Source organism: Pundamilia nyererei, unplaced genomic scaffold (assembly GCF_000239375.1).
Source record: "Pundamilia nyererei isolate P.nyererei 1_Seehausen unplaced genomic scaffold, PunNye1.0 scaffold00259, whole genome shotgun sequence".
NCBI lineage: Eukaryota > Metazoa > Chordata > Actinopteri > Cichliformes > Cichlidae > Pundamilia > Pundamilia nyererei.
Window position 1 is genome coordinate 607,575 of NW_005187660.1, and position 12,293 is coordinate 619,867.

A 12,293-nucleotide genomic window follows, 5' to 3' on the forward strand; every position below is an offset into this window, starting at 1 on the left:
ATGAGACATTTCTTATGCCTGTCAAGCTTTCCCGAGAAGCACGCCGCTCCAACAATCACACACTGGACTGAGGAGAGAGAAGAAAGGAAGGACGCCAGTCTGTCTCGTCACTCGTCTCTCCCGTCTGCTGGCGCGCAGTTCAGACGAGCTGCGTCTATGACAAACCGCATGTAAACCTGTTAATGTGTGTGCGTGTGTTGTTGCCAGCTCCTGGCTCACATATCACGCCGTCCTGTGTCTCTGTTGTCTGCTAATCAATGTCTGTCACGTTGCCTGTACAGAAAGTGTGGGTCCTTTAGTTTCTCCTACTTTTTCAGGCCATTAAACGCACCGCGCACACCCTTCTGTACATAATACCGGCTTTGTTTATTTATGCTTTTTATTCTTTTAGTTTAGTGATTTATTGCATTTACTGTTTGTGTGTTGTCCTCAAAGTAAGAATGTCATTGCTCAGCACATACACAGATAGTGATCCCTCTCAGTAGAAGAATGTGCTGTTTTAATACTCTGATTACTTCATTTTCAGCTCCTGAAGATTCACAAATAATCTAAAACCACCAGCAGCTACAATAACGAGCCACTGGGCAACGAGCTGCTTCTATAACAGCTCCTCTGCCTGCTGTGGGCAATGAAATCGTTGTCGTTGTCATAATTACAAGGACTGAGAAGAATTTCCAGTGGACCTGTGCTGTTGTGGGCCCACTGTGGGCTATTAATATTGCAGCAGGCTTAGCTGACAGATGACAGTCACACACACACACTGGTTAGGTCACAACCCAGTTAAAAGTAGGGGAGAAAAACGTGTGGCTGCTTCCCAATGTGGTACAGTTCACCATGGACCTGACCTGAAAAGAGCTGCTATTCTCTAAATAACCCGTCCTGTACAAATAAACTCTGTTTGCTCGTGTGCTTAGTTTATGTGTACATGTCCAAACAAGCTCGACATGTTAAACCTTTAGTTTTACTAACTCTCACTGTAGGTTACCTCCTTAAACACACACACACAGTCTATTCATTTAATTGCCTTCGAGCCTACCTTTTTATGTACGGAGAAATTATTAGCTCTTGTTGGTCATGGTCCAGGCTGGCTGCTACTTCGTGGGGAATGTTTTTCCATTCCTGCCTCTAAATCCAGGTGTTTCCCTCCTTAGGCGGAGTTCCCATTTCCTGCTCTTGCTCATCTTACCTGCAGGTCATCATCATCATCATCATCATCACCATTGGAGCCAGTATTTAAGGACCAGCTCGAGCCGCCATTCTTCACCTGACCGTCTACCTGTGTCTTCTGTGATCCACGGCCCAGCTTCTCCACCGGACACTCACCTGGCCGCTCGCTCTAGATATCCTGCAAACCCACCCAACCCAATTCTCCTCTTTTATCAGTGAAACCACCCCCTGTGACACTGAGTGCATGTGATTACCTGTTAACCACGTCTCAGATGTTTAACCTGACTTTGACAACAAAGGTGAAAATGAAATAAAGGAGGAGCTTGTCTGTAGGCCGCATAAAGCATCTACTTTAATAATCCCGAAGGAAAACCTGTTGGTTACAGTTGCTCCAAGACAGCAACAGTAACAGATTAAACTAATTAAATAATACATATATACCAGTTTACAAATTTAAGAAACAGCACTAATATATACAGATCCCTCAGTTATAAATATCAAGAGTATTACACAAGTTAAATCAATATGATTGACGTTTAATTCTAACCTGTGAAACTTTGTCATTTGTTAACCGCGTTGTATGAAGCTTTAAATATGCCAAAGATAGCAGTTTGACAAGTATAAAATAGTATTTTTGCACCAAAGGTGCCACCTCTGCCTGCCGGTGGTGCATACTGCGCTCGTCCTTCCATATAAAATTATTTAACCTCTTTTTGGTTAAATCATTTGTATTGATTTGACTTGTTCTAGTTCCAGCTCCAAGTAAATAAAGCCAATTCATCGTAGCGTTTTTAGGCCTTATATCTTTAAGTAGCATGTTCAGTGTGTTTATTTCCAGAAAAGCCTCCGTCCTCTGTGATACTTTCCAACAGCAAACCTCTACGCGTGCACAAACACACCCACTACAGTGAATACATAATGGCAGCTCTTCTGTAATGTCCTCTCATGTCTCAGTGGACATCTCCTTGTCAGGCTTTATAAAGAGGAATCTTCATCCTCGGTAAGTGGTTTGTTGTTGTCAGGTCGCTTGTGTCAATCGTACACATGTGAAAAGCCTTTGCTCTAATTTCTCATTTCCTCCGTTTTCAAAATATCTAAATATAACCAAACGAGCATTTTTTTAATAGATTCCTGCTGTTTGTAATCACAGTGCAACACCAGCCTCCATTTTCACTCTGGAAACGTTTTGTACACATGCACTGACGATGAAAGTTGCCAGCTATGACACGAGCTTCTTCTTTCTTCTTTTGCAGTTCATTAGGAGTCTTCGAGCCGCTGCCAAGAGGAGTAAATGAATCTAAAGTGAATCAGTTTATGCAGACTCATTACGTGCAATATTTATCCTGACCCATACATTTCTCTCAGAAACAATATTCATGAGTTATTTGCGCCTCATACCAGCCGTGTTAGCATCACCCGTACTCATTACTGTGAGAGGAATTAGGGGGCAAACAGGCAGTAACAGTAAACACACTAATTAGATTAAACTGTTTAGTTTCACTCAGAGTGGGAACGCTGCTCTGCAAGGATTACTCTTCATCTTTATCTTTGCAGAGGCCACTGTGTTTCGCACGCTTCGCAGTCTTTTTTAGCTCAGTTTAAATCATCCTCACCAGCTGAAGCTGGCATGAGTCGAGCTCCAAGGAATTTGCATTTCTATCTTCTCTTGTTTCCTGCTGCATTAAGTAGACAATCACGGATGAAGTGACAGTGAGTGAGCCAGACTGACGGAAAAAAGACGGACCACCGTGGAAGGAGAAGCAAAAAACAAGCGCGCTCAGGATTCGTGGGAAGTCCTGGTACAAATGCTGATATTTATACTTGCATTCTAACTTAATTAAAGTTCACTCATGCATTTACATTTTTGTCCACTTTGTCTTTTGAGCTAAACTGTTTAATTTCTTTTTCTTTTACAGTAGTACATGCTGATGAATTTAATTTCACTAAGTACCAGTTTTCAGAGCAGCGTGTCGTGTACATCAATTAAAACAAGTACAGCGAAGTCAAAGCGATTCTGTTACAGCATCAGTCAAAAATGAGCTGGGTTATAGTTGCAATGTGCAAACGATTCCAGCCCAGAACTAATCTAGAGGAGTGGCACACAAAGGAAAAAATGCTTGGAGATCCACTGTTTAAACCACATAGTTTTGGTATTCAGAAGCTAGTCCCTGCCTCTCTTGTGGGTGGTCTTACTTACTGGTTGGTCAGGCGTTGGAGCCATTTGGGGAAAAATGTAACCACAAGCAAAATTAGGTTGCTGTTGGACTCCACAGATTCAGGACTCCTACTGCTCCTCTTTCCACAAGGTTAGGGCATGGTGGAAATGGTACAAGAATACAAATACCCAAGAGATCACTTAAATAAGAAGGTCGATTGGTCCACGTACTCTGGATACATGAAGGTTAATTCCCCACTCACCATGCGGACCAGTCTTTATCGTTCGAGCTCAGGTCGTCGACCAAAGGGCTGGGAGCAAGAGGGTCCTGCACCCTTCCAAGGACAGCAATCTTCTGGACAGAGATCTCAGATGTCGTTCCTGGAATCAGCTGGAGCCACTTGCCAAGGTTGGGGGTCACTGCCCTGAGTGCTCAGATGTTCTCTACCTAGTTAGCAATCACTAGTTTGTCCATATATATCTGGAAATTTCACAGGATCTTAGATCAGTCATTCTTGACCACCCTGGGGAGCGTCTCCCAGTTTGACCTCGGGACTTCCAGGCCTTACTCGGCACAGATGTTCCTGTACACTATGCCGGCCACTTGGTTATGGCGTTCCATGTATGCCCTGCCTGCTGGCATCTTGCACCCTGCTGTTATGTGCTGGGTTGTCTCAGGGGCATCTTTACACAGCCTGTGCTTGCACAGACAGAACCCAGCCTCTATGGATCTTGTGCTAGGAGCTTGTTCCTGTGCTGCTGTGATTAGTGCTTCTGTGCTGTCTTTCAGTCCAGCCGCTGATATTATTTATCGATATCAGCTGCTATTCCATGCATTTCTTCCATGATGGCTCCCCTTCTTACTCCTGTCTTTCCTCTGGTTTCTGCTGCCTGAAGTATTCACGAAGCACACAATCACTTATGGCCATCTTCCTGATGTACACATGGACCTTTATTGTTTTATGTTGGATAGTGGTTGTGACACTCACCAGTCTTTGGCCTCCTTCCTTCCGCTACAGTCTCAGGATGCTGGACTTGGAATAAAACCCTCCATGCATGGTCAGGTGCTTCCTTGTCTTGATGTCATCGGTCCATCTCCTCCTTTGGCCACCCTTTCATCCCAGCGGGTATCTAACCACCAGCAGGGCATAGGTGCTAATTGTCCTGATCTTGTTCTTCCCATTCAACAGACTCTTCAGGCATTCCCTTACACCCTGTCGGCATTTGGTGGTTGCAGCTTTCCCAGCGGCCTCTTCCTGATTACCATTTGCCTGTGGGATTCCAGGGTACTTAGCTATCCTCAATCTCTGCAATGTTGCTTTCTGGTAATACAATCCTCTCAGCTCTATGAGAAGAGTGTTAATCACAGGGAGTAGGGCTCAATGTAAAAATGTAGTTTCCTGTTTTGGTTTAGAAAGTATTGTTTTATTTAAAAATGACTAAGTGGCTCTCAAATACAGTCCAGAATTATCTAGATCCATGCAAGTGTTCCACCTACTGTCATTTCCACCAAGAGTAACACATGTTGGGATGCACTGAGAGATATAACCTAACTTTAGTTAGCAGTTCATGCATCTGAAAGAATGCACATCGAAGACACTCCTGCAGCAGCCTCGCTCGCTTGGCTAATTTTCTATCAATTTCTTGATTCCCATCAGGGGTCGGCTACGTTTTTTTGTGGTTCTGTTAGTAACACAAGAATTGTTGGATATGATTCATAGGCGAGGGTGCATATTAGAAAGGAGGAATAGAGAGCTAGCATGTGAATGAGGGTGAAGTGAGTCACCGGGAGAATTTAAAGTTGATTTACTGATCGTTTCATGGCCGTCGCATTCTGACGGCCCAATAACAAGCACTCACAGCCTCCATTTCCACCTCCGCACAATCCTTTACAACCCTCATTAAACCCAACTCAAACATAACTGTAACACAACAAAGAGAAGACATAGAAAGAATATCATACCGTCTCTCCTTTGTTGTTTTCTTGGAAGTGTGTTTCAGATGACGCTGTGTTTTTTTTTACCATCATTGATTGTTGTGAAGTGCAAAAAGGTGCTAGCAGGGGATTTACAGTATGCCGTTTGGGACACTCGTTTGACGAATGTCTGCCTTAAAGCAATGGTTTATTTATTCATGCAGCTAATCTTTAAGGAAAATGTGCTTGTTATAAACTGAATGTATATTAATCAAGTAATTTTCATTTAACCATATTCCATTAAATTCAGCATTTTACATTGTACTCATGTAACAAACGTACAGGAGAAAATTTATTGTAATCAAACTAGTTAAAGTCAGTATTTTGTTTCACATAACCAGGCTTGAATGGAAAACTTGAGTATAAGTGATTTTTATAAGACAACTGCACAGATATATCTGATAAAAATGTTGTTTCCTTTTTATTTTTGCATGGTTTTAGTTATTTCACTGCAATGTACATGTCATTGTTGGATAGGTCCTTTGGCATGTTTATAAAGGGTGACGGGTCAAGTCAGCTTTATTTGTATAGCTCAATATGTCAGATCACAGGCTTGCCTCAAGGGGCTGCACAGCCTGAACAGTACGAAACACCCTCTGTCCTATGACTGATCCGGATGAAGAAAAATAGTTCTCTCATAATCTGTTCTGCCTAGGAAGGTCTGGAGAATTTCTTCTAGATGAGTGCCTAAATGCAGTTTGTCTTGCTCCATAGCATTCTTGACACTATGCGGTTGTTCAGTCTGACGTCACTAGCCGTGTCTGGACCTAAACCCCGCTGCAGGTCCATATATCAAACGATCACTATGGCATTACTGAGAGCTGAAAAACTGTCTAAAGTCTTTCATCTTTAATAAAATGATCAGCGTTCTGCTCTACCAGGTGTAACAATTGAGTTTAACATCCAGGCATCCATGAAAACGGAATTTATGACATTTAACGGAGTTAGAAGTTAGCAGGGAGTTAGCTCGCTAGCTTCTATCTAAATACAATATAGCATGTCCTGACTGCGGGGTTTTGGAAACAAATTCAAACGTACAGCTCTGTTATCACTTCCAGCATAAATGAAGACAGAAAACTAAACAGCAGTGACGTTTGTAGGGTTACTGAAGTTGGGCTAGCTGGTATATAATGATGTGCTACGTGACCGCTAGCGACACAGCTATGTTAGCATAATATAAACAAGCTAACTTTTTTTCCACTGGATAAAAGTTAACGTGAGTGTTCTCGGTGGTCAGGAACAAATGTAATCGCATGGCAGGATGCTGTAAAAGGACCAAACTTCAGCCAGGAGAACAACTGAGATAATCCATCCACAATACGAGGTTAGTCATTCATATACTGCTGCATGGGCTGGGCTGTAGTTACATCCTAAGGTTTTAAAAACTGAGCTTAAATAAATGATTAGCAGTAATAAAAGCCGAGGGAGGTCAACAGGGATCACTGACTGTTTTAGGAGCTTTTTGAGATCAAATAGAAGAAAATACAAAACATTAAACATGTTAACAACACAAAAGCCATATTAAACGCAGACTACATTAAGCCCGGAAGTAGGATTCGTCGCGTCATCACTGAACAACCGGATGAAGCGAGAACAGTCTGAAACAGTCTGCTGAAGGGTTTAAGAAGCCTGCAAGAGCCCTGAAATTGGTAGCATTTGATGCAGAATCTAAGCCCTCTGCTGTTTACAGGCTACTGCACCATAAATGTGATCCCGTATATCAGCGGTCCCCAACCTTTTTTGTGCCACAGACCGGTTTAATGTCAGACAATATTTCACGGACCGGCCTTTAAGATGTCGCAGATAAATAAAACACCAAAAAAAAGATACGACCAAGACAAAAACTGTGGTATATTGTACATGTAATAATAAACACGAATCCATGGTGTAATTGTGTAACTTTATTAGCAGCGTCCTCCTGAAATGCGCCAACAACATTGAGAGTAACGTCCTCCTCTCTGCCCCTTAATGCTCTCTGGTCGCTATGGTAACACGTAAATATTTATTTCAAAATAAGACACACAACTACAACACGGGATGAAAACCCTGAAAACCATAAATTTCACACCCGAGCCTCAACTCTTGCGGCCCGGTACCAGTCCGGGGCCTGGGGACCGCTGCTGTATATGACATCAAGGTATATAAACCGTGGTGGATTTCATATTAAACATGACCATTAAATCAAGGGATCATTGCAGGTACAAATGAGCCAAAAGCTCAGCCCACATCCCCAATACGGTCACCTCAGGCATACAACTCTGGCTGCGAGCACAGAAGCTCCACCCACTATTCAAATTAAAATAAATGTTTTGGTTGCAAGGGACAGCCAATCAGAAGAGAGATAGCTTAAAGGGAATGGAACTAAAACTGCATGGTCTCTGAGGGACACCAAGACCTATTGCAAGATACAAGGGGATTATTTTGGACAACTAATCATGTAAAGCTACTCTATTACAGACAAAGATGAAGATGTATAGAGCTGGAGGTTAAAATGTAGCAACTCTGGATTCTTTTCCCTTTAACTTCAGAACAATAACCCATAATGACAAACTAAAACCATGTTTGTAGAGTTTTACAAATCATATCAGGATGCAAACAGGTACCAGACCTCTCTGTAGACCTCTGGTATTAAACTGTGGTGAGACATAGAGCATAAAATCACTTTTAAAGTTTTATGTGTTCCCAGGAGAACCCTGACTTTTGATTGAAGTGAAATTTTATCAGTTTTATCTATTTAACTTTCAATTTTTAACACATTAAGTTGTCATTACTGTAAAGCACCTTTTACACACTGACGCTAAAACATACTTAAAGATCAAACATGTAATATCAGGTCTATAAAATCAAATGAAAGAAATACCATTAAGTTTATGAAAACGATGAGAAGCATTTTTGAAACAGACTTCACTTCTGTCACATTATGCTGAGCCAGAATCCCAGATCAGCCACGGCTTCATTTCTCTTTGAAATACTCGCAGGAGAAACAGCCACAAACCAACCAAGGACGACTGAAAATAAACTGCACGATGAGTTTAGCGTTAACCTTCAGACTGCAATATGATCCATATGTGAAACACGGGGAAAAACAACATCATTGCACTGCATTTCCACTACATTGCGTTAAAGTGATGTAAGTCGTCTCCACAGCCTGTTTAATGACGGCCATATCAACCCCTGACTTCTTTTTTGGCCCTCCTTTCCTCCACCTGTCTGTGTGAGCTGCCACTCACTTTGATTTCTCGCCAGTTGTAGCCTGCAGACAACAAATCACCTGATTTTTCACATTGAGAATCCCTTTTTATGTCTCCCCAGCCTTTTGTCAAAGAAACAAAAGTCTGTCTCTCCAAATTGTTCCGTTACATAACACACCAGATTGCATGGAAGTGGGCCACAGTTCTGTTTGCAGTTTTGTTTTACCATCGTCTGGTGGATTTCAAGTGGCGGCTCCCCAATGAGAGCCGACGGGCCCGTAGCCGCGTACTGGGCGCACGCGATGCTTTCAATGACAAAATGGGAGCAAAGAGGTGAAAGTGCTTAGATGTAATACCTAATATCATGCCTTTAATACTCTCACACGCATAAATAAACACGACATTCTGAGCTGAGTGGTATATGGGCTAATCCCCCAGCTTTTAATACTGTAAAGAGAGAAGTAAAAGCACTATGATAATGCTGCTTGGGGATGCTGTTAAGCAGGAGAAAGGAGGGGGGAAGCTGGCCTGGGATGGGTACAGATGGGATGGAGACATGATATATGGAAGAAGAAAAGGAGGGTAACTCACCCATCTGTATCCTGGAAGTTGACATTCACTTTCTTTGCAGACCCGAGGAGCTCTGAAAGACAAAAAGAGGGAGCATGAGTGGATTTTTGCAGCCCTCAAATATGATAGCAAAAGCCCATCAGGACCTTGTTATGAGCAATATTTAACGTTTATGATTGCAACAATATCGTGCTCTAGAGGAACGGTTCATTCATTCCTGAAGCCAGAAACAGCATTTTCCACTTTTCCACTCACTCATTTCCACCAAACGGAAGCAAAGATCTCATTATGAGGCAAACTGCCATCACATTTCCTCACCTGCTGTTTGCATGAAAGAGTGCCATTACTTCGAGTCCAGCCCCCCATGGTGACAGCACCCTACGTGTCTGTCATTCTAAATATTTACACCATTCAGAGCATGCTCGCTCATGTGTGTGAATTTAGGTAATGTGACAATACGCTTAGATTCAAAACCCACAAAAAAGATGTGAAAATGTTTTCCAGATCAAGTCACATTACGAAAGTTATTTTCTCCCGGCTTACTGGGAATATAAACTTTTACTCTGTGGTCTGTGTGATGTCCAGAAGGGCAGATATCTTAATATCACCCACTAAACACTGGACGTCAGCTAGACGTGCAGATTTCATCTATATTGGGTCCATGACCAGTTCTGGATCTGTATGACGTCCAAAAGAGGTCCACAATTTGGACGTCCAACCACGACTTGTATGTCCATATGATGTTCAACCTTTGAACTTTGGACTGGGTCGTTTGTTTTGGACGTCACATGAACATCTATGACAGGTGCAGGGAATTTACATAACTAATAAATGTATTTTTTTATTTACCAACATCAACATTGTTGTTGTCAACATGATACATATGAGTACAGATTATTTTTAAACAAGCACGATTTAACTGCCACTCAGTAAAATGTGTTGAAATATTAGAAAAGATGTAAAATAAAAATGGTTAAAGTGTTTCCTTTTAAAATGGGTACAATGTGTTTAATAAGTTTTATAGAGCATTTGCATCATATATGGTTCATTTTTCCAAGTATCCTGTTTTATTGTAGCTTTGTAAGTGAATGTGGGTGAGACAGAAGTAGGAAAGTAGGAGACGTTTGTGCAAGTGTGAATGTATGAACTGGACTATCTGCTCGACAGGCTTTGTTGATATAATCTTGGAGATGTCTGCTTGTCACTCCCCATATGGAAAAGAAACAGTAAAAACTTATATGATTCACTCATGAAAGTGGCCACTTTCTCATTACTTTCATATATTGTTTTAGTAAGTATCCAAAACATACAAGTTTCATTATATAATTTTTCAAGGGATCTTATATGTGTTTTCACTTTTGTATGCTTTTCATACAAGTTTCACACAAGTCAGATACAAACTTTATAAGATTTATATATATCTTTTCCATTTGGGTCTGCAGACATCCTTCACATGTAACTGTTTATCATGTTTCCAGAGGGTGGAGGACAAGTTGGAACCACGGGACTACAGAATCTAGAGAAGCAGCATAAAAACAACGTCTTAAATGTATAAGACGTCCACGACAACCCCTCCAGTGGACCAAGATTGGACGCACAAAAATGACATATAAAAGACGTCACTCCGAAGTCACAACGGGTAGCCAATGAGAAGAAAGATGCCTTTAAGAGAGGACGGCCTTAAAAAGCCAAAACTGCTTGTTTCAGACAGAGGATGAACTATAAAGGCTCCCAGGTCCCACTATAAAACAAATAAGGATTATTTTAAATGGTGACTCATGCAAAGCTACTCTAATAGAGTCCAAAAATAAAAATGAGAAGTTGGAAATCAGCAGAACTGGATGTTATGTTCAGCATGAGATGCAGGTTCTTGGCTTCTGACTTTTTTTACATTTCAACACAGCACATTTGAATCCACACGGTGTAGCTGCAATAAGGACTGTGCATTAAATCTGTGCAGGAGATAACCAAGCCGACTAGGAAAAGTGTGCAGCATAGACTGGAATGTCAGATCTCTCCTGCTCATGGCATATAAAGTACAGATAATACTGAGGATATGAACTATACAGCATGAAACCAGGCTCAGTTATGAGTTATTATAATTATGTGCAGGGTTTTACTATAAAAGTACAAACTGAAGCTATGATGCTATGCTAGAATTCCTTCTATTGAAAATCGAGCGGTTTTAAATCTACACTGTTTGTCTTTGCTGCCCCAGACTGACAAAGAGAAAGCTGAAATAAAATTATAAAATCACGTTTTAATAGTTTTGCCTCCCTAATGAGCGGAACGATCCTCATGTTGCAGAGACAATGAGGGAGCACCTTAAACTTGCATTGTTTTTAAGGGCCAGCAGGGGGCGACTCCTTGGCTGGCAAAAAGTCTTGATATGGTGTGAACTTTGTGGGCCCATTCACTGGTTTCAAGCCACACTGAACAAACCACTGAGTTCATTTTGTGTATTTTTGTCACAATCACAGTCAATCACGGGATAAATCAGGAAATGCTTAGAGGCTTAAAACCTGACAGTCACAAGTTGCTAGCCGAGAAACACAGTTCCTCTCAGCCGGTTAGTCCATTGCACACTCATCACATCTGGTTTCAAAACACACAACATGAGTCTTCCCAACAGGAGAATTCAAACCAACTATTGTGGCGATGGCACTGTGGAACGTCCAGATTTAGGTCAAGTTCATTGTAAACACACACAGATACACAATTACTGGCTTGAAATAACAGATGCAGATCCATGCATGCTGTGGCGGGGTGTAGCTCAGCTGCAGGGGTGCAGCACATGCAGGCACACACACGCACATCCACACGCATGCATACAAATTTAATACAAGCACAACTGCTACTTTCAACCTCATTATTTTTCATTTTCTGCCCTTTGTTTTTATGTCTCTTATTAGCTGATGGTGCAGAACTGAGGCACAGCAAGGATGAGCTTGCTTTGCCTTCTTTCTCTCTCACATTTTTGCTCTTTCCACAAACACACACGCACACCCCCTCTAGGGTGCAGGAAACAGGACAGTCCCTCTATTGTAGGGGAGACAGCTCCCAGCACCACTGGGAGAGGAACATTGATTTCCTAACAGGCTATTTCTGGCCACTTAAATGCAGGAATTCACTTTTTTTTTTAAAATACAGGAGCTTTCAAAGGCACAATGTACATCCTGTGTGTGTGTGTGTGTGTGTGTGTGTGTGTGTGTGTGTGTGTGTGTGTGTGTGTGTG

General features: G+C 41.8%; 1 protein-coding gene across 6 annotated transcripts in view; it reads right to left on the minus strand.

The window, feature by feature from the left end:
• caskin1 (CASK interacting protein 1) overlaps positions 1-12,293 on the minus strand; it is a 105,975-nt gene that overhangs the window by 37,086 nt on the left and 56,596 nt on the right. For all 6 annotated transcript variants that reach the window (XM_013915132.1, XM_013915137.1, XM_013915134.1 and 3 more), the window contains exon 2: positions 9,080-9,131. In XM_013915132.1, the coding sequence (XP_013770586.1) occupies positions 9,080-9,131 (52 nt within the window). The remainder of the gene's footprint in view (positions 1-9,079; positions 9,132-12,293) is intronic.